The sequence below is a fragment of the Melanostigma gelatinosum genome (assembly GCF_949748355.1).
Source record: "Melanostigma gelatinosum genome assembly, chromosome: 4".
NCBI classification, from domain to species: domain Eukaryota; kingdom Metazoa; phylum Chordata; class Actinopteri; order Perciformes; family Zoarcidae; genus Melanostigma; species Melanostigma gelatinosum.
The window spans coordinates 21557384-21580116 of NC_136637.1; the positions used below are offsets into that span (position 1 = coordinate 21557384).

The window sequence follows — 22733 nt, forward strand, 5'->3', positions numbered from 1 at the left end:
TCACTTTAGTCCTTTAAAGGAACAGTTCACCCACAACAGAGCAAATAAAATGCACAACAGATCAGGCAGTAGGCAGCAGTTTTCAAGTCTTCCCCATGCAGCAATAAGAGACGCCACAAAAAGTCTGTCGATTTTCGTTCATTTTATTAAAACATTTTTATTTATAATATATGACAAACTTTCAGGCTAGCCTATGTTTATTTTTCCATGATCAAAGCATAAAACAGTTACCTCTTGTCAACTAAATTATGACAGTTGTATCAAGAGCATTACATTTACCGTAACCTAAAAAGAAAAAAGGGGGGTTCGAACATGAAAAGTCAACATATTCATGTATTTTTTAGATGCTGCAGTTTAAAAACGTTTAATTTTGACCTAAAGAGTTTCATTGAAAGACGGGATGTACTTGCAAATTTTTTTGTTCCTGCAATATCATTGTCAACACACCCTTCACTGTGGATTTCCAATTAAGTGACGTTGCTCCTTGATATAATACCAGGCAAGTATCACAACACCATTTACTAATATGGCAAAGAGTACAGCAACCTGTTGTGGAGCAGCAGTAGAATACTGAAGCAAGATGTTCTACTGATATTCCTGTACCTTGTTATTTAAGATTAGTACACAAGAACATCTTACTGTTTACATTTCAATGCCTCAACCATAATGTTTTCCATGTATGGACTATAAAGTGTGCTATTTACAATACAGTACTATGCTACTTAGAAATTGCTGGTATCACAAATATCATAAGGGCCTCGCAGCAAAGATAACCCTTGGCATGGGAACAAGAATCGTGTCTGTTTTTGGCACAAGTATCATCCTACTCTGCAGCTTTACAAACGTAAACAACATGTTGCAATTTCTGTGTGTGTTGTGTATCCCTCCCTTAGGAATGCCAAGCATACTGCTATTTTCCCCCCTCTGCTGTTTGACCATACCACGAGGGATGAAGTTTTACAAAAGGAGTGAGAGACAACAGGGAAAGTTTCCAGAACATGGAAGGCCATCAGTAGTCATAGGCTGCAAAAAAAGAAACAGAAAAGCCGTTATCCAAATCTGCCTGAGTTCACGAGGAAGAGGAGCATGCGATCCACTTCATGGAGAGAGGTTGAAATCCACACGGGAGGCATCATGCGGGCATGCAATCACACCATGGTGATCTTACTTTCTATTGCGAGGATGCAGGTACTCGCTGCCGTGCCTCTGCTGTTCACAGCCTTGCACATGTACTCTCCCTCGTCCTCTGGGAAGGTCTCCGGCAGGTAGAGGCAGGACGTCTCCCCTCTCTCTATATACTGATAGTCCTCACAGTCCTGGAGCATCTCTCCCTCAAACCACCAGGTCACCTCCGGCTTGGGCTCCCCTGTGATCTTAACGGTGAACCGAACTGGCTCCGAGTCCACCACGGATTGATTTTTAAGGGGCTTTTTAAACCACGGAGCCCCCGATCTGGCGTGGTCCTCCTCATCTTCGTAGGCTGCAGAGCCGTTGATGATGCTACCCTCGTCCTCCACGTCATCGTCCTTCTTCTGCAAACGGATGACAAAGAAATCTCAAAACTGTTTGCCGGGGGTCAAAGCCACCTTAAAACCAAATGCTGAATATGCTGTCATAAGGAATGATCTTGCATATGTGGTCATGAACATGGAATGTTTACTTTTTGGAGGGCAGCATCAATCTCTTGCTGCTCAAACTGCATCCTCTGCAGCTTCTGCTCCTCTATCCTCCTCCTCTCCTCGTCCTCTCTGGCTTTAGCCATTTGTTGAAATCTGGCTTTCATATCCACCTTCTGTTTGAACGGTGACTCGTCAACCCTTGCTGGAGTTGTTTCTCCTTCCTCATCCTCCTGAAAAACACAGCAATTATATATGTTGATATGAAAAAAAATAGCAAGCAGGTCAACATTTTTTGGTAATTTAAACATCTTGAATTTTGAATGTCTTGCCTCCTGGAACCGCTCAGTTTCCCTCTCTTTAATTTCATCATCAATGGCCTTCCTCCGTGCTCTCTCCATGTCAATCTTTTTCTGAATGTCCTCTTCAGTCAGCTGCTTGATCTTCTCAAATTTGGACTTGAGGTTCTTGGCTTGGATGGAGCCGGTCCTCTTGAGTTTGGTCAGTTCTTCATACTCTTTGCTAACAACATGTGAGCTTTCATTCACTTCATCCTGTGAGACAGAAGCCAATATATTTATTTGCATTGTTGTGAGAACACCGTAAATGATGGAAATGTAACAATGTGGCACAAAAAACAGCAAGTCACATTTGCTGTTGCATTACGATATGCCAATTCAAAAGGTGTATGTAAGTACAGGTATGCAGAATGTGATAAACATAGTCTACAGTACAGAAGTTGCATCTGTTCCAAACTGACCACGACCATCTCTTGTCTGAGTTGTTCAAACTCCTGCTTCTCCTGCTCCATTTTCTTTTTGCGTTCCTCTGCCTTGCGTCTCCTCTCAGCTTCCTCCTTCTCTTTCAGTAGCTCTTCAAAGTTCATCTCCAGTTTTCTGGGGTGCAGCGCTTCCTGAGATTCACTCTTCTCCATCCCTCCTTCCTCATCGAGCACCTATACAAACAAGCACACACAAAGGACGACATTTCTCTCTGGAGGTGAAGAAACTGATTGCATCACATTTTATGTCTACTTACCCAATATAAAATAATGCAGCGAACGCAAAGCAGGAGCCATTCTTATTGTTGCTCATAACATTTAAAAACACCATGCATCCCATCCCCATCATCATCTCTACACCCTTTTGATGTTAGGGAATATATTCATAGCCGGATGCTGTATAACTGTTGTTTCTTCTTATTTCTCTGTGAAAGATATACATTTGAAATTTCAAAATATCTTACTGTTTCATCTCCATATGCAGACTTTTCCTGATCCATGTTCTGTGAATGATCAGTAAGCTACACACGTATTTTGGTCCCTGAGTCATGCAGACTTACCATGCTCTTGCGGGCCTCAGCAAAGTGCCTCTTCTCGTCTTCCAGTCTCTTCTTGGCATCCTCCTCGGCCTTCTTCTGATCCTCCTCTCTTCTCTGGCGTTTCAGGTCCTCAAAACTGGCGCATATCTTCCCAGGCTCACTGCCCTCCAGGTTCAGTAAGGCCATCAGCACCTCGTCATCCTCATCCACAAGCTGAGCCAGAACACAGCAAGGTAAGCTCTGTGTACTGTACATCAAATGGTCGCTAGGGACCGCTAGTTCAGGTGAAAACTAGCTTAAGAATAGTTTGGCATTTTGGGAAATATAGGCTTATTTGTTTTCTGGCGGAGAATTAGATGAAGAGGTCATTCAACTCTTATATCTGTCCAATAAATATAAGGCTATAGCCAACAGCAGCTTAGTTTAGCTTACTACAAAGACTGGATTTTGTTACCTCTAGAAAGATGAAGGCTAGCTGTTTCCAACCTGTTTCCAGTGTTTAAGCTAAGCTAAGCTAACTGGCTGCTGCCTTATATTCAGCATATACGTAGATATAACAGCGATATAAATCTCGTCATCGATTCACTTTCCACCAGAAAGTGAATCAGTGTATTTCCCTAAATCTGTGATCAAACATATATTTCACGTATAATGCTGTTATCACCAGATATGTAAATATGTACCGGTATGTTTACACTAAAATCTATACATTTTTTGCATTGAATTTTGTATTTATTCATGGGAAACATGCTGACCATGCTCTTCCTGGCTTCAGCGAAAGCTCTTCTCTCCTCCTCCATTCGTCTCTTGTACTCCTCCTCTGCTTTCTTGCGCTCTTCTTCGACCCTCTGCCTTTCCACCTCTTCAAAGCTCAGCCTCAGTTTTCCAGGTCGGAACTCCTCCTTGTCTTCCTGAGCTGGCTGAGTGCCCTCCTCATCTTCTCCCTGATAACACACAAACAAAGTATTAGAATTGTACAACATTTCATTGAAATGAATGTTTTGTTTTGACGTTGGCTTCACCATTCCCAGCCTGGCCTCCTCGAAAGCTTTCTTCTCGTCGAGCAGGCGGCGCTTTGCTTCCTCCTCAGCCTGCTTCTTCCTGTGCTCCTGTCTCTCCTTCTCCAACTCCTCAAATGTCATCTTCAGCTTTCCAGGAGTCACCTGCACCCTCTCTGAAGGCTTCTCCTCCTCATCCTACATCCAAGCGAGAGTGAGAATGCGTTGTTTAAATCTGATCCACAATCATTCAAGTGCTTGTAAGTAGCCCAAAGCAGAAACGTTTATTTCTTCACATCGCTACCTGTTCAACAACCGAGTGCCGCTTGGCATCCCTGAAGGAGACTCTGTGTTCATCGTACCGTCTCTTCTTCTCTTCCTCCACCTTCTTCTTCACTTCATCCTCTCGATTCTTCTCCATGTCCTCAAAGTTCACCTTGATTCTGCCTGGAGGTCGAGATGACTTTCCTGGAACCACCCGTATCAGGATTGTGTCATCTCCATCCTAACAGATGTTTGACCATGGAGGATTATACGAGGTATTACAAAGGCACACATTTAGGTTAGAGGTTCTTGTGCTTTACTTGAGTATTTCCATTCAACTCTATGCTACTTTGTACTTCTACTCCATTTCAAAATGAATCTGCAGAATGTTTTCTTTTACCTTGGATACTTTAATTAGCTGACAATACTTTTAAATGCATGACTTCTAGTACACTTGTAATGGAGTTTCTTCTACATTGTTATATGGATACTTTTGCTTAAGTACTGGATTCTACCACTCAAGCTTGAGCTCTTTTAGACGACGTGACACACTAACTATTCAGTGGTAGAGGGAAAAACAAATTCAGGTCAATCTCAGTGCACACAAACAGACAAAGAGCATGTGGGTGGATAAGGGTCAACTCTATTGGCCTAATGTCGCCATTTGCAGCAGGCTAGGGTATGGGTGTCAGTCTACGATAGCAGAGTCTAATTTAGTCGCAGTGAGGAGGTCTAGAGCTAATTTAGTCACTGGGAGGTGTGGGAAACAGTTGCCAGTCATATGCTGTCTACACCTGGCAGCGCTGCAAGTGAGCAGCTCTTTCTAGATCATCAAGTCAGTCCTCCCTTATATTCAAACAGGATCATTTTAATCTTGAGACATTGCCCCGTTTCTGATAAAAGATCTAAAGCATAATTCATTTTCTTCATAAAAATGGTCACAAATAAAATAGTCACAGGGCAAGCTAACACAAATGGGGCGAGTGATTCGCTGTAGGTATGAAGTAAATGAACATAAAAGCACTTTTAGAAGGAATTACATTTGTGAGGAATGATGTTGCACACAGCGATCATCACTCCGTGCTTTTGTCTGCTGCATCATTGCCAGGGCGGTATAGGCAGGATTGTTGAAACACTGAACTCATCAGTCTTCAGCCCAACCACCCCTGAAAAAATGGCAGTGTTTGTATTTTCCATAGATATTTTCTCAAAATACATTTTCTGCAATTGTTTTTTTTAAGCAAGCAGTTATTTTTAAAGGAAATCCTCAGAAAAACAAGAATTACCTTAAATTTAAAGAGAACCAACTCAACTAAATACCTGTTCACAACTCCATTTCTCCGATAATTATTAATGTCCAAGGCAACTATTAGATTGTTATAGGTCCCCATGAAATGAAGGCAGAGCAGTAAAGACATATTCAAGATAAAAAACACTACTGTTACAACTGTAAGTTTTTCTGTCCAGCTATTGAACATATACAGCCTTGTTGACGTTTAGTGGAGCAGAATTAGGGCAAAGACGTTGCAGGTAATTGCCTGTAATTGGCTATCTGGCACAAGAATACTTTATGTAACCACTCCCAAGAAATACACTGTCTGAAGGTATGAAGGCCTTCTGTCTATTCTGTCATGAAAAATGTTCATTTGATCTGCACTACATCGCGTTCTAAAGTCTGAGACAGTGAGCTATAATCACCCATTTACCTTGAGTTCACATGCTGGTCATGTCAACAATGCTACTGTTGGTTTCAGACCTATATCCAGCCTCTGCCAACTGTTTGTGCCACTTAAAATAACTCATCCGAGTGGCAGCTGAGGATTACCTGGATCATTACAGATACAACTACCCCATTTCCATCAGTAAGGCAGCGCTTGAACCATCTAGACACGCTGTCCCACTTCCCACAGAGACCCTCGGAATTCAGGCCAGGTTTACTTACCTCAGCTGCTTTCTTAGCCAACTCTTTCGTTATTTTGGCTTTTTCCATGTTGTCCTGGGTTTCCCTCTTCTTCCTCTCTCCTTCCATTTTCTTCCTTTCCCCTTGTTGTCTTTGTTTTTCCATTTCTGCAAACTTCCCCTTCACACTACCTGAGGATTTCACAGAGCACAGCACAAGCCTTCAGCCTCGTCTTCCTCCCAGATCCCTCGCTGAATACCCATTCTTCCTACCCTTTGCACTTCTTACCTGTGATTTTAGGAACGTAGGATTTTTCTACCTTTGCTGGCTTCACCTCTTCTTCCTCATCACTGGAAGCGAGCAGCTCTTTTATCTGTGGCGGATCAGATAAAGAGTGGTAGTGAGGCTACGGTTTAGCCGAGATCATCTCTTTTGCCACTCAGAATCCATGCTGGTCCCAGCAAGAACGAGGGCCTAATCCCTGCTAATAGCCAAGTCATGTGACCTGCAGGAGAGCCTCTGATTGGGCCGTGGGATTGTTGCACAGACAGGAGATGAGCGCAGGTGCTCGAGCCTGGCCAGCTATGGCACGGCTGTACACAGGGAGGCTGTTCTCTCCGAGTACCACTGATAATCCACTCACATAACACCATATCACTGTGTTTATTTCACCACAGTCGATCTAAAAGCTGTCTTAACCTAGAATTCCCCTTTTATTTTCACATAGCTTCTCAGTCACTAAAATATTTCCTACACATTGTAAGTCAATATCATACACGTCTATTCTCTTATCTGTTTGAAAATCCAAGGCACCATCCAAGGCAGCATTTTTTTCACGGCTTAATGTTACGTAGAATCATTTTATATTAGAGCTGCAGCTCGTTATTATTTGTATTATTGATTAATCTGTATTGTTTTAAGATTAGTTGATGAATTGATTAGTGCATAAAATGCCAGAATACAGTGAAAAATGTCCATTATAACTTCACAGAGCCCAAAGTGATGTCTTCAAATGTCTTGTTTTGTCTGACCGACAGTCCAAAGATATTCAGTTTGCAATTATACAACAGAGAAAAGCAGCAAACCATTACTAATTTAGCAATGCACTGCAACACTGCTGAATTCCTGATGAACGATGAAAGTTGATTTACATTCACAGTATGGAGTTCCCTATTTTCTGTCATTCGACGATATGTTTCAGCACTGCTTTACTTTTTCTGTTATTCCATCTGGTATATTTGGTGTCTGTAAAATTTGGGAAGTGGAATACAAAATAAAATAAAGTTCGGTGAAATGAACGATGCTCGGCTGCACAACATGCGTTTAGAATTATGGAGGATCCGTTGGAGAATCAGTGTGGTTCAGTCCTTTAGTGTTCCTTGTGCACATTATTAGGGTTAAAATTACAACCTTTATAAAAAAATGACCATCTTTTGATGTCAAGCACAAACCAAAGTTTCGCAAAGTGATCATTATTAATTGGTTAATTCTATAAAACACTGTGTGGTGTATAGAAAACAGTGAATTCTCACTCAAACCGGCAGCCTTGTCCCCCCGTCATGCCTCATCATGCAATGCAGGTCTCGGTCGGAGATTAGTGAGGTTATCTGTCGTTGACCTGCTGCTTCCTGCGACTCCGCTCTCTGTCCTTGACGTATTGCTCCTTCCTCTTGTGCTGCTCGTTTTGGTTCCTCTGCCTGCTGCGCTCCTCTCTGGCCTTCTGCATGGCCTCGAACTTGCCCATCACTTCCCCCTTTTCTTTGTTCAAGTTTGGCACGTAGCTTCTGGCCACCAGCTTTCTGGATCGGAGGAGTCTCTGTGGATCAACGATGAGAGGGATGACAACGTTATTGGGAAATGGTTTCTGTGAAGGGCAATATCCATATGGACAAGAATCACATCATCCACAAGAAATGGATCTAATCACTTGTAAACTTTAATTCCCTAACTCACCTCTTTCTTGAGAGCCACATCAGAAATACTCTGGTCTGTATGTGTGTCAGGGTCTGCATCCTCCTTTGTCTCTGTGTCCTGTTCTACACCATTAACAGCTTCTGAGCTTTCATTTTCCTCATCGGCCGTGTTTTCTTTATGATTCACACCGTTCATGCGTGTCTTGTCAGTCTCATTACTTCCTTCATCGTTTATGTGGCAAGGCTCCTTGTCTTCTATTTGTGACGTCTCCTCGTTTTTCTCCTCAGCTGCGTTGTCTTCGTCAAGCGCCACGTCATCGTCATCGTGGGTCGTGTCGTCTTCCTTGTTTTCCGCATCGCTCACGTTGAGTTCACTGTCGTTTGTGACATCATCAATGTCGACTACAGCCGCAACCTGCGCCACCTCAGTCATTTTTGTAGCGCAATGACAAGTTGACAAACAGGTTCCAATGTTACCTGCAAAAGTGAAGCAGGAGGACGGTTCAAATGTTAACTTCCTTGTTGCATTATGCACAAGTGAAGTATGCAACAGGAGTTTGACTTTATGACATAAACAATCACATTTTCATTGAATTATCAGATGTAATTGTTTTTCAATACAGTATCTTTACCCGTTGCTAAGTTTTATTGATTGGCACAATATTTCAAATAATTGCATCTGCAAAATACATTGGCTGATAAACTTAACATTGTGTTTATAATTTCACTGCGGAATGTAACAAGAGCGTTCATTGGCTGTCACCTGAATTTGTTAGTGAACAGTGCCTTCATATTGGCACTCTTTTTCACGTGATTCACTTCTTTTCTATTTATTTATTTTTCTATTATCCTATTTTAACTGTTGATATAAAACAACCAGTTTACAGCATTTGAAAGGCCAGATCCTCTACTTTTCTTGATCAATTATTGATTCTGTAATGCCATTATTTTCCGAGTCTGGTACTGGGATTTAAATGTGCGACAGGCAATTATTAAAGTTAAGGGCAAGGAAAGCTGTTCCATTTGCCAGTAAGAAATAGTGCAATAGAAGCCCTCTATTTATAGCCCACTTGTGGGTCCAGGACATGTGATCATGGCTATTTCTGAAGAGTGATAGGCAGTTGGACAGAGCTCAAGTTGGCACCCATATGTCGCCCTTCAGGCCCTTGACAAAATGGCCAGACAAAGAGTGAGACAACTGGACGAAGGGGAGCTGTTTGGACTGTTAGTCATCCAACACTAAAAACTGTTTCTGTTCATCCTCTAATACCTTTTATATCCATGCATGAAGAGCATAGAGCGACACGATGCCGCTGATTAGGAGCTTGAACATTTCAGCATTGAGTGGAATAATGAAAAATGGAAATGTAAAATGTGTGCCACAGTCAGTGTATCTTATATTTCCCATCACATCAAAATCACGTTGATTTTTATATATTATTATATATTTATGTATTGTATATATTAAATGCATTGGGACATAATGAGTTGTTTTTGAATAATAATGTTATCTGAATAATAACAAGGCCAGTACATCTGATTTCATAGTATTTTGCTAAATGTTCATTGTGAAAGGTTTCTTATTAATTAGCGTCATTTTAACTCTCATCTCAAACCCAGGAACAAGGAGGTGAATGTCAGGAGACTGACAGACGCACAAACAGACAGCTGTTTCAAATCCTCACCTACCATTTTCAAACTGCAGTCTGTAAGAATGTTTATTCTGTTGTGCATTGACAAACACAAATTTCGGACTCCGAATATACAACTACATAATCTATCTGTCGAAGTATTTTGTGACTCAAAGGATATCAACTTTCTATTTGGGCTGATGTTGAAGATGTGTAAACATATCATATGAATCTGTTCTATATGTATATTTAAAAAAAGAAACAAGAAAATCTCACTCGTCAATCTTCTGATCTAAAACTTGACTGACTCAGTGTCACATCTGGCAAGTCAACACGATACAAAACAAATCCAGATACATGACACACTTTAGCTTTGGGTGGTGATGTCCTATTTCTGTACTCAGCTGGCACAGGACATCATGACAGTGTATCATAAAAAATGAGTTTGACATGTATACAGATATATTAATGTGGTATTTATCAACTACTTTACAACAGCCTATCAAATGATTGTGTTTCTGTTCCTGTGTGTCTGTTCACATGTCCACATGTTGATATAACCTGTAACTGTCATCGGCCATATGACTAAATTAAGATGCAGGCTATGATCTGTTTAAAGCAACTTTTTGTGAAACTAATAGCTTTGACCTTGCTATAGGATGATGAACAGACTACTTATGGTTATACAAACCCTCTTTTTCCTACAGAATATATTTTTAGAAATGGCATTTTACCTCTTTAGTTTGCTGACGTCCTCTTGTTTTTGACTTTTGAAAAAAAAAATCCTTTGCTTCGACAGAAACCAGAAGAAGTGAAACTCCGAGATGCGACCACCGGGTGCCCCAAACTCGACTGGCTGCTGGTTGCGTGTAGGTGAGACGTTTCCATAAAAGTACCGTTACTTTCTAACCGGATACTGCATTCCGTGCGCGGCTGCCGCAGGTTCAGCTGTTGCCTCGTGCGTGCGTGTGTGCGTGCGCACACCCCCACACAGTATTCATCGAGATCATTTGCAGTCGCAGCTGCATAAATACTGTCAATACTTGTCCGTAAAAAGTCCCTGACAGTTTTGCACGGAGACGTAGGTATTAATATTGTGTTTTAATGGTTAACTTGGGGCAGGAGCCTACATTTTAGGCAGAAACAAGTGTCATTCAAATAGGCTGTCCCATCCTTTTGTACCCTCATCTACCTGCCATGCTACCTGCCATGCTTTATCGTGCGTTTGCCATTTCCTGTTTTTATATTATTTTGTTATAATTGTCTTGAATTGTGTGGTACGACAGAAACTGGACACTCCTCTGGTCAAGTCTGTTTTGGATGACTACAATCCAGACAGACATCATTATCTGCTTGTTGGCCTGTTAGAGCCAAGATTCCTGACTTATCAGTTAAGAGGTTCACCAACATGTCCTTTGTTTTTCCTGCCTAACATAGATGTTGCTGTCAATCTGCTATGCAATGGCGGTTGGAACTCATATCGTCATGCCAAGAACCTCCCAAAAACAATTTTTCAATATGGTCACGTCTAATCAGAGACCATACATTCCTATCACACGTTGTAGAAAACATAGCGTATAAGCCTGCACCACACTGGTGAGTCTTCCTTAACATGAGAAATTTCTCTCGTGGATGTAAATAGAAACTCTGCAGCAGACACATTTAGTTTGCTCTCATGGCTCCATGCACAGCTGCTGACTCACTGTCCAAACAGGCCGCAGGCAGAAAATCCACCAAGTAAAGTCCCGATTGAAGTATTCTAGGAATGTAATAGAGATTTTTGAGAGTTGGCACACCTCTTTATTGATCTTGATGATACTTTTCAGCACTACCTAATAATCATTTTTAACACACTGAAAATCTAGTTTGGCACACTGTATTACATTGTTCTCTTGAAAAAGATAATGTGAAACCACTACTTTACAGTTTAAAGGTACATTTCAGAATGAACAGCAAACATTACATCATTTCAGCAATACTCAGTTTGCCAAATTAGAGTGTTGAAGCTTTGGGAAACCCCCAACAAGAGGGCCAAAGCTCCGGCTAATACTGTAGCCTACTTGGAAGTGAAATCTGAGAGCCAGAGCATCATTGAAAGAGAAAGAAATAGAAACATTGGGGATCCCTTTGATGAAAGAACATAAAGAGACTTAAAGGTAAGTTAATACTTAAGGACAAAATGAATACTAAGACTGGTTGTAATATAATACATATAGCTAATGTACTTTGAGCTCAGTGTGTTTCCTGGAAGCTAGCGTAGAACTTCCACTTTATGCATGTATTTGATGCGTTATACACAAATCTGTTTTTTTATTTGGTGATTTTGTTCGTAAAAGTAAATCAGGCTTTTTTTAAAGTTACATATGAGCGTTCCAAGAAATTAAATTGCATTCAATTGGTTGGCATATCTGTGTCTTACTGACTTATTAGTGTTTTGGAGAGGCATGAGTCTGTTCCGTGAACTCTAAGGGCTAAAGGGCTCCGTCCTCCTCTGTTCTGAGTCCTTTGTGGCATCAGGGACAACAAGGGGATTGCTTTAAATAGCACCACAGTTGTGGCCACTTTTCAACACTGTAAGCATAGCTACCCTGAGTCAGACTGGCTCTTTGCCTAGGGTGCTGCAGCTCACCCCTGACACCCCTATGAATATGTGTATGGTGGTACAGCCCACACACCCCTGCTGAAGCCCCAGTATAGACTGTCTCAGCAGGCCAAAACTGAATCAGTGCTGCTGGGTGGACTCACCGATGCCAGCTGTCCACATCTCTACTGAAAACAGTCTCAGTCCTGAGGAAATATCAAACACAAAAAGCTCAGCAAAGACTGCTAAATGTGTGGACAATAACTCTTTTTTTGTACACTTTTCATACACACTGCACAAATTGTCAACAAATGATCCATTGACATGTCTCCAAAACAATCAAAATATCAGAGGAAATCCTCTTGGACTCCTCCCAATCTGCTCACTTTTATACAAAGCTGATCAGGTGCTACAGTTTCCTGCCCACTAAAACATCATAGTGCCACTGCGAATAATACTCTTTATTAATGTCTAACATGCATTCCTCAGGCATAATCATCACGGCTTCACTGAGCTTATTGTGAACTCTCTGTTGTGTTCATGCTGAGGGCTTGCATGTGCTAACCAGATATAGGCTGTTGATCAACTTGTAGCGTCAACATGATGCTTTCTCTTTTGCAGTGAATACATCACATCATTTCCCAGCTGTGACTGCTGACTCAGGAGAAAACGCAATCCCATCGCGGAAAGTGGCACCTGTAGACAGCACAACACACTCCTACAAAACTGCTTTTAAGACACACAGAGAGCCTTTGGGAAAATACCCTTTTTTCCCCAAAAAAAAGGATATTTTCAGAGTAATTTAGCAGAGGACAGTAAAAGTATCCAAAGGTATGTGGTCTGAAATGGTCCAATGCCCTGCATGTGTCCTTCCACTGTGCACTATTCAAAAACTTAATGTCAGCCCTCTCAGCTAACAGGCATTGGCATAAGCAAGACTTAACTCTGCATTACTGGCTTGTTGACAACCCTAAACCACAGAGAGACAGTGGTGTTATCCATGACTGTCCACAATCCCTTAACAACACCAACCACTGTAATGTGAACAAATCACATATAATTGTGCACCACTCAACATTTGGTCACATGCTCTGGCCTCAAATATAGAAACGTGTTTTATTTTTTACTGTTTTTGCCTTAATCTGGATAAAACAGGAGAGAAGATGCTTGTGTGTTTGCCTCCTCAAGTGTTAAACCAATTAAACGAAGATGTACAATTTTCTTTAGAGAGGTTAGTTCCTTCCTATTATTGCTTGTGAAGAATTCATGGATCTCTCACTGCCCCCTAGTGAAAACACAGACAAATGCATCTGACACACATCCTGACTGCTGTTACAGTATTTTGTTATGTCCTGTTGATCCCTTTGCCAACCAAAATCTGTGTATTATCAAAACAGAAAATCTCAATATTTCAATATTTTATGGCTTACTTCTGTATTGTTTTAATTACAAAGCTGTCCATAGACCAAAGTAGACTGAACAAGATGGACCCTAAGGATTAGGAATGTTAGGAAGCTAAGAGCTCATCCTCCTCCATAACAACAATATAGAGAAAAATAAGGAAATTCAGAGCTGATTATATTGTGTTTGCATCTTATGGATACACTTTTATAACATGTGTTGTCTCCTAGCCTGTTTATGATATTTGATTTGCTGTACAAGTGTTTTTATGCTGCCAGCTCTCTTTTGAATAACAGATTTTAAAGGGAAATCTAAATGAATGAGTCATTTGTCTTATTTCAACTGAACAATGCTGTAGCCCCCTAGTTTCAAAGTTGAATGTGTTGTGAGCTGCAACAGAGCAATTGGTATTTAACAGGAGCAGCCTAATCTATTTTGCGAGGAAAAACTTAACTATTGAGAAAAACAGATTAAAAACTGAATTGAATCTCTTCTTCAAACTTTTATCAGAGAACTGATCTTTGATTTGACTTCAGTTCTTTGATCTTACTTGAATTGTCTTATTTTTTTGAATGTATTTTATTTTATGTTTATTTCTATTCTCCTAAATTATTGAATTCGTTTTAATCTTTTTTTTTACCAAATGTAAAGATTTCATAATGTGTTGATTTTATTTTTAAATTGTTCAGACTTTTACGAGGCACTTTGTAACTTGTGTTTTAAAAGTGCTCTATAAATAACAAATATAACTATCATTTAAATGTTGAAAGTGTGGCATTTCATTCATTTTTGATGTCCTAATTACAATATATGGCCAATTAGGCTTTATCATAATTAGAATATATCTCAATTATTGATAGGGAACTGTTATAGGCTGCATAGATTTAGCTCCAGTTTGTTGAATCACTCGATATTTATCCGGGACGAAGCAATTTTCTAGAAGACACTTGTTGCTTTTCAGTAGAATTGAGTGAAAACTGTTTGGAGTTCTGCCCATAGACATAAGAAGGTGATGGCACACGATCATCAGAGGTGCTATGCGGACATGCGCACCATTGACAGCGAGGATCCAGCCGATTTAAACAACTTCCTGGTCCGGGAAAATCTGACATTATCGCGACAGCCTGTTCGTATGCAGCTCAGTGACGGGGGCCTGGCGCTGGAATGCGAAACTATAACTTATTTAGTCAAAAACAAATCGTTGACAAACGTCAGCGTACCATTAAAGAAATATCACAGGCCTCCTTTGGACTCCGCTATCGTCCGAGACATGAGGGAGACTCTTAACACAGGGTGAGTTTCATGAAGCCACTAGTAGTGTAGTGGCTAACGCTCGCTAACTTTAGCATTGGCTAGCTAGCTAATCCATCAACACCCATGCTTATGACAGCTGACCAGCCAACAGGACCAAGCTAAGGCGAGCATTAGCAAAGTTAGCTGGCAGGCAGTTGACGAATAGAGTTGATCTCGTTGAAACCGGTGACTCGTTCAGGGAGATTGTGTTGCTGATTTAGTTACGGGTGACATCGACACATCTCCCAGGAGTGGTAATGTTTCCTGTCTTAGCCACACAGCACTCCAGTGTGTATGTGTGTTTTGAGTGATGTACGGAGGCTAACTGATGCTTATAACTAGCTTGCAATGGTATGTCGTCGTTGCTTGGTGCAACAGAACGGCTAAACAAACAACAACAGACTGACAGGCACCTTGCTAGCACTCATGTGCTAATGGAAATGCATACCAGTAACGCTGGCGTGCTTTCTCTGTGTTCGTGTGTTGTGTTTCGTCTGTTTCACCTCTCTTCGTGGATAAATGATGCTCTCTTTGAAAACTCAGGTTGACATGCCTCATATAGACTATTAAATGGATTATTTCCCCCCTGATGTAATCGCTGCTGACATATTGGGCGTGCGACAGACAGTGCTAATAGGATTACTTCGAGCATTTCCTTGACATTTGAGATTTGACCTCAGCATTGTCTGTCATCTTGCATCCTCAGGTTATGAGACGGGATCAGTTCTTTCAGCATTTGCAGCTTTGGGCTTGTTGACTCTCTGTGTTGGCTCAGGATGGCGCAGGGAGGCTCTCATCTTGACTACCACATCCTACAGGACCTCAAGCAGCGTTTCCCAGAGATCCCAGAGGGTGTAGTTTCCCAGTGCCTTCTGCAGGTAAACGCACACATACACATGCAACGTTCACTTTGTTAGAAGAAGGTTGTTGTTTTTTAGGATGTCTTGCTATGTTTGCACTTCCTGATTGCCAACCTCTAGTATTATCCTTTATGATGCAACCTTATGATCCACCCTGCATGACTGACAATGTTTTATGTTGCTGTCACAGAACAACAATAACCTGGATCTTTGCTGTCACCTGCTGGCTCAGGAGAGTAACAGATACCTGTATGGAGAGTTCCATCACAGTCCAGAGGAGGGACGACTTGGTCGAAACCACATGCTACACATCAGCCTGGGATACCCGGGTTCAGAGGCAAGCAAGGCAAATGGAGGAGCAGCAGGAGTAGGGCGCTCCCTTGTGCACAGCAACAGTGACACTCACATCGAACCCCAGCGGCCCAGCTACCCTGAACCACTGTCGGCCCCCGCCACCATGGCCCCCTCCCCGGGTTACAATCCTTTCTTCATGAACGATCAGAGCCGCTCAGCTAGCACTCCCACTCCTCCACCCACAATGCAGGGCATTTCTCCCACCTACTCCCCAGTCCCACGTTACAGTATGAACCCTATAACAGTCACACTTCCGCCAAATAGTATTCCCAATGTCCCACAGGCTCTGCAGATACCCCCTGGGCACTACCCTAACAACACCAACGCCACCCTGTATAGTCGACCCTCACCTTCCCAGAGCCCACAGCCAGCACCCTGGTCCTCCTCAGGGGTGCCTGTATATCAGCATCAGCCGTCCCCCTACAATACTCCCATATACGGCTCCCCTTACAGCTCCCCGCAGCATCAGGTCCAGCCCCAACCACAGCCCCAGCCGCAACCCCAGCACCCGCAATACGTCTTCCTGCCGATTAGCTCCCCAAACCTTCCCAGCATGCCCTACCATCACCAGCAACAACCACCTGTTTATAGGCCCTACCACACAAAAAGCTCCCTCAAGAACCCGATAGAGGGTCCACGACCTCGCAGCAACTCGCCTGTGCACACACCCCACCCGCAGGGGCCGCTTTACATGGCCACCAGCCCTTCGCCCAGCTCCCCTTCGAGGGGCATCACTATGAGTGGACCTTCAGGGCCGGCATCCTTCCACCCTGGGATGTACCTGCAGCATCAGGGCCCTACAAGGCCTCGGCCTGCCTCCTCTCCTCAACCGGGCCAGTCAGCGTACACCTTCAAAATCAAAGTGTCCCCAGGTGGCCAGGCCCAGAGGCCACTCAGCTCACCTCCTGTGGCCGAAGCCGAGTCTCTTCTCAACATAGTAGACCAAGTGGAACACAATGCTGCCCCTGCACCCATCCTGCCCATCTCCGCTCTGCCAGGGAACATTGTCAGTCAGTTTCAGCACATGCCCCGACATTCAAGCTCAGGCTCTGATGATTATGCCTACACACAAGGTAGGATATTCTTGTTTTTCCTGTCTATTTCTCTCACTGATGTTTCACAGTTGGAGTTGATGTGGATGTTTGGGGCTGTGTTGTCGAAAATACATGAATACTAGACCAAAGACTGTCGCCTGAGAGTAGCTGACTTAATCTTCGAAGACTTTTTTTTTTTAGATGCTTGTCCATAATCTCTGTCTCAGCATGTACGGTCACTAATATGATACCAAAGCAGCATATTAAAATGTTCATGTTCACCTTACCGATTTCACTAAAGTCATACATTTTCATATTTGTATATATGCATACATATCTTTTGTTTAAAATGATGACAAAGTGTTGATTTAAGTGATGAATGTTTAGGGTTGTAAAGGGTTGGAGTTGAGCACAATTTCAATATATAATCATACCTTTTTAATGGGCAGCTTGTTTGCGGGGAAATAAACATAAAAAAGCAATAATAGGTCTTATGACAGGTTTTAGTTTTAAGTATGCCCATTGCATTGAAATGTAACTATGCAATTCATTCATCCCTTCCATCACATGTGCGGATAATTTGCCAGCATCCCATCTAAAAGAATATACAGAATGAACTAAAAAAAAAAATATATATATATATATATATATATATATATATATTTTTTTTTATTAGTGTAATTATTATGCTAAGAAATATGCAGCATGGACAGTATGAAACATGTGCAGCAGTTACTGGCGTAGGCAGTGCAAGTATCAGTAAAAAGTGAAAGAACACTTCAATCCCCTAACTTGCATCAACCCACATTGTTTGCTCTAATTTAGAGCCAACAATTCTTGGAAGGTACCTTTCCCTATTAGTGAACTTGGTAGCTAGCTTACTCACCGACTGGCACAATTCATATCGTATGTATTTGACAAATCAACAGAATTATTTTGGCAAACAATGGATTATGTCTATTTATGATGGGGTAAAAGGCCTGTTTCTATTTGCATATGATACGGTAAAACAATGGCCTGAGCAAACAACACCCTTACATTTTATTCCTGTTCATTTCTGTTCATTTTTCACTTTTCATATTCACAGATTTTTGCCACCCTATTATTAAACACACAAAATGAGTTTGTTCAGCCTTGTTGTCGATGTTGCGCTTGTGTATTGGTAACGGATAGAATAGAAACGGAGAACTAAAGTGAGAGAAGGATTCGTATACCATTTTATATTCTTGAATTTCAAGCGTTTTGTGTTTCCCTCCAGCTCTGCTGCTCCACCAGCGGGCCAGGATGGAGCGCCTAATGAAGGAGCTGCTGATGGAGAGGCAGAAACTCGATCACCTGAAGTCCGACGTCAACAACATGGAATATGACGCCCTTCAAAGACGCTTTCGAAGAGTCAACTCCACCAGTCTTATACCCAGAGTAAGGACTGAACATGACTACTGTCTCCTCTTAACAAGTTCATGCCACCACAACTCTTCTACCTTTTCACACGCTCACGAAAGGTGACTTACAACAATAGCCTGTGAAATGATTATTCTCTTCGTCTTATGTCTTACAAACAATCAAACTCGACTTAAATTAGTATTGCAGGTAGAGCTAAAATGCTGCAATAATAAGACAAGTTGCTGTATTGTGTCATACAAAGTGATGTTTAAAATGGTTTCTTACCTGAAAGAAGAAGATTGAAAGGAGGGATGGGGAATATTTGGGTGTTTTTTATTTCAGTCTATCTAACTGGGTTGTGTGTTTGCACCGTCTGCAGCCTGAAGAGATGACCCGATTGCGGAGTCTGAACAGACAACTTCAGATTGATATCGACTGTACCCTGAAGGAGACGGATCTACTGCAGTCTAGAGGTATACATACACACACCAACACACACACACACACATGCACATTACTACACATCAACTCTTTGAAGTGTTTCTCTGATTTATCTGAAAGCATTGATCTTGAAAGAGCCAAGCCCAGAAGCAGACAGAGTTGGGTCCAAAGTGATGGACGAGGCTCCATCACACTGCATACAGATGCAGCGCTCTAAAATGACCTGCTGGTCCGTGACAGGACCCAAGCCTATCCAAGGTTGACCCACATTGGGCCCCATGCACAGTGTTTGGCTGGTACGTGATCCTTGTTGATTACGTAATTGATAACAGCATTGCCTCAATATGCCCCTAATCACAGTGTGTGGAAATGAGTTGCAGTGCTTTTATATATTTACCAGCAGTGGTGTGTTTTTTGGAAGCTGAAACAGTCTTCACTGGCAGCGGGCTCCAGAATGAGACCGGTTTGCTTGAGATCGGCTCAGTGTCACTGAACGTTTGTGTCGCGGTCCTCCTGGATAATTCGTGGAGCATCCTTCAAGTTTGTTTCAGACTTCCAAATGCCTTCTGGCAAACACTGGCCGAGATGCCATGCATGCAAGTTGTTTTTAACCACTTTCTCTCGCTCTTCCTTAAAGCGGAGAATAGAGAAGCACCCGGGCGGAAGTCTTTATGGAAACAATGTCTCTCCTCAGAGCTTTTAAACGCTGACTTCCCTCACCAGTGCCCCTCTCTCACACTTGTTTTTTGAGGATGGCCTGATCCTTCAATGAAGATGTTGGAACTTGCAGCAAAAAAAACGCAGCTGCAAAATAATTGGATTTGCTGGTTAGTTGCATTGTTTCTAATTACAGAGCAAGGAATCTCTGTTTGTCTGCGTGTTCTTCGCATCTCTCGAGAACCGTTCATCCGGTCTACTTCAAACTTCGCGGGTGTATTGGCTGGGGACCCAAGGACTTTCAGTGTTGAAGTTGGTGCGATTAGGATATGCAAGGTTCAATATTTATAAACTTTGACGAAACAAGCGATGGCGCTCTGTGCGGCAGCAGGGGAGTCGAGCATGTTGTCAGCATCTGGCCTTTACCAGCTGCAGCTCATAGACTGCAGTCCACTTTGCTGCTGGATGCTGGATGTACCAATGTTACAACCAAGCAATCTACTGCACTAGTTTCTTCAAATGTTGAGCCATGCATGTTTATGTCTTTGATGGCAGAAAATAAAATGCATGTTCAGAATGAACTCATACTAGTTACAAAGGTGAACGCAACCATTTATTGCTGTTCCTGTATTACTTTTCCTGTTGTTGTTTTATAGAAATATTTAAAACTTTGTTTTTATTTTGGGACTGTGACCAGTTTTTTGAATGGAAAAACTGGTTGTTGTAGAGTTGAATGGTTGGATGTTGTTTTAGGCTTTAGAAAAATGGCCCTAGTTGTGGTGTTTGTTGGGACAAACGGCCGACGTAAAACGTTGCCTTCATCGCTCACAAAGCTCTTTGAGCCAGAGAACTCTGCGTGCAGAAAAAATTCCATCCAGTTGCAAAAATAAATCAGAAAATCAAATCGAGTTAACATCTGACTGCACGCCTGTAGCTGCTAGGCCCATTTTTCTTTTATTTATTTTTATGCTGATAAAATTATGCAACGAAGCAGAGAATGACATCCCATGTTCATAATTGTGGTCCTAAATCTATTTATGACTATACAAACACCCAAGATGAAGCTTCCTTATTTGATGTTACGGTTCATTTAAAATAGATCTCTATTGAAGACATTCCGGGAAAAAAAGCTCTGCTTCATCTCCTGGTGAAATCCTGAAACTCTGTGAATACTGCTTGACTTGGCGTATTTATTGTAGCATTGCCCTAGCGGCCGTTCAGACCAACTTAAGCGCTGCAATAACAAAACACAAGGGGCTGCGTTGGTTGAGGCGCGTTGCTTCATGTGCCAGTGAGACGCTTAAATACAGCCCAGGATGGTGAGCGTTAGAGAGCCATGAATCGTGAGGCTTTTTGGATGTCGAAACACTGCACAGCAGTTTATAATACTAAGAGACAGGATTTTACAACTCAGCATTAGCCATTTTACTAAACTCATGTTACAAACTAGTCTAACAGGAATGTGCATGTACTTGCATGTATTCGATTGGCCAACATGCAAAAATGGAGCCAGATTTAACTTCTCTTTTTTCTTTTTTTTTTACCTGCTGACCCTGCACGGGTCGGAACACAGCTGTCTGTCAGGAGGTTCAAAGAGAACAGCTGGAAGCTGGTCGGACTGATTGGACTTCTGGTTGGGATGGGCACTTTCTAAACAAACGTCTGCTTTCTGCTTTCCTCCTTTCCTCCACAGGGAAGTTTGATCCAAAAGCAATGAACAACTTTTATGACAACATCCAGCCCGGTCCGGTTGTGCCGCCCAAGCCTGGGAAGAAAGGTGAGAATTTTCCGGCACTACTTTGACCACAACATTAAAGTTATGTTGAGACATTTTCATAAGCATGTGTGAAGAACAAGTAATAATCATACGTTAATAATGTTGCCACGATGCTGATTTACGTTTCAGTGCTAGAACGTTCAGGCCTTTCCTTGCTCGCATATAGTACTTGGCTTCGTTGGCTTCCTGCAAATTGAGATTTGTGACATTGTTATTTAAAAACAGAGACTAAAAGCGGAAGTGTGTTCGTCAACGTGGTCTCCACAAATGAGTTGGCCTGTAAACTATTGCTATTTAGTGAATGCCCATGTCTATGAACATGTTTAATGCTTAAATTGAGTGACAGCCATGGTTCAGTTTAGCCCGTTGTTGACTCTTCTTCATGTGCTGCTTCGCTCTGTTTTTGTGAAAAGGGGATAAGGGCCCCAAGCCAGTCCCGGAGCCCCCGAGGGACGAGGACTTCGAAGGCGCCCAGTGGAACTGTGAAAGCTGCACCTTCCTCAACCACCCTGCCCTCAACCGCTGTGAACAGTGCGAGATGCCGCGTTACACCTGAGCTTAGCACTGCGCTGTATTGCCCACCCCTGCTCTATCCCCGACCAATCCTTGGATAGTATGAGCCCCAACCCTTCCAAAATCTGCAGAATCTGTCTCGAGGCCTGTCAATCAATATGTAAGCCCCTCTTACCTGCTGAGGAAGAGCCACTATCCCCCTCTGCCCACTTGTCCTGCTCCTATCTACTACTCCTGTGCACTTTGAAACCTTTTTTCCCCATTGGAGGGAGGATGATGATTCTTATTCAGGACAGTTGGAGCCTCTTCTCATGGCAAGTGTATAAAAGAGGGACGCGCTGCGACTCTGGCAGTCGGTGGTTCGGGGCGTCAGAAAGATTAACGCGATTGAGGATCGAGGAGGAGGAGCTCCGGTTTACCTAGAGAACATTCCACGCAGAAAGAGTGACTGCCCTGTTTACACTGCGCCCATTCCTGAACTCAAGGTGGAGGCACTTCCACTTTAATCTCTGACCTGTAACTCCCACTCTGACGTGGAACAATGAAAGCAATGGTATATACATTCTGACTAATGCGAAATGTAGACTGTACACTGTATCTGGCTCTGTATTGGAGCTCATGTCACTGAAAGAAGAACACTAAAGACATTTGCATAGGAGTATATTCCTGGTACTTTTATGCATATTATGCCACCATGTATTATGTGTTCAGAAGATGTTTATTTCCTGTGCAAATGCCTCGACTTGCTGTACTTAATAAAGGAGCTGATTCTGTGACTTGACCACGCACAGCTGGCA

The 22733-nt window shown here is 42.3% G+C and overlaps 2 protein-coding genes across 4 annotated transcripts; one reads left to right on the top strand and one right to left on the bottom strand.

Moving 5' to 3' along the window:
• Nucleotides 1–132: 132 nt before the first annotated feature.
• On the bottom strand, nt 133–10499 carry nexn (nexilin (F actin binding protein); the record flags this gene model as incomplete). Of its 2 annotated transcripts, XM_079267044.1 has the most annotated exons (14): nt 10377–10499; nt 8052–8488; nt 7717–7914; nt 6387–6471; nt 6141–6289; nt 4239–4439; nt 3959–4132; nt 3692–3880; nt 2958–3149; nt 2377–2571; nt 1949–2170; nt 1661–1849; nt 1169–1532; nt 133–1023 (listed from the first exon to the last, which is right to left on the bottom strand). In XM_079267044.1, the coding sequence occupies exons 2-14, from the start codon at nt 8442–8444 to the stop codon at nt 1010–1012; spliced, it is 2565 nt and encodes an 854-aa protein (XP_079123170.1). In that variant the 5' UTR covers nt 8445–8488; nt 10377–10499. The 2 variants fall into 2 exon arrangements, with proteins under 2 accessions (XP_079123170.1, XP_079123169.1); XM_079267043.1 differs by lacking the exon at nt 133–1023 and having other exon boundaries at nt 1149–1532.
• A 4265-nt stretch (nt 10500–14764) lies between these two features.
• tab3 (TGF-beta activated kinase 1 (MAP3K7) binding protein 3) lies at nt 14765–22703 on the top strand. 2 transcript variants are annotated; one of them, XM_079267790.1, is made up of 7 exons: nt 14765–14917; nt 15624–15795; nt 15968–17204; nt 18424–18584; nt 18928–19021; nt 21340–21423; nt 21837–22703. In XM_079267790.1, exons 2-7 carry the CDS (start codon nt 15694–15696, stop codon nt 21977–21979), a joined length of 1821 nt encoding a protein of 606 aa, XP_079123916.1. In that variant the 5' UTR covers nt 14765–14917; nt 15624–15693; the 3' UTR covers nt 21980–22703. The 2 variants fall into 2 exon arrangements, with proteins under 2 accessions (XP_079123916.1, XP_079123917.1); XM_079267791.1 differs by lacking the exon at nt 21837–22703 and adding an exon at nt 19110–19285 and having other exon boundaries at nt 21340–21369.
• Nucleotides 22704–22733: the final 30 nt, after the last annotated feature.

Excerpts from the sequence above, each read along its gene's own strand:
- tab3 (XM_079267790.1), top strand. The coding sequence starts at position 15,694 with ATGGCGCAGGGAGGCTCTCATCTTGACTACCACATCCTACAGGACCTC. Across the intron at positions 15,796-15,967 it reads TTTCCCAGTGCCTTCTGCAG|AACAACAATAACCTGGATCT; the intron begins GTAAACGCACAC and ends TTGCTGTCACAG. Across the intron at positions 19,022-21,339 it reads GGATCTACTGCAGTCTAGAG|GGAAGTTTGATCCAAAAGCA; the intron begins GTATACATACAC and ends TTTCCTCCACAG.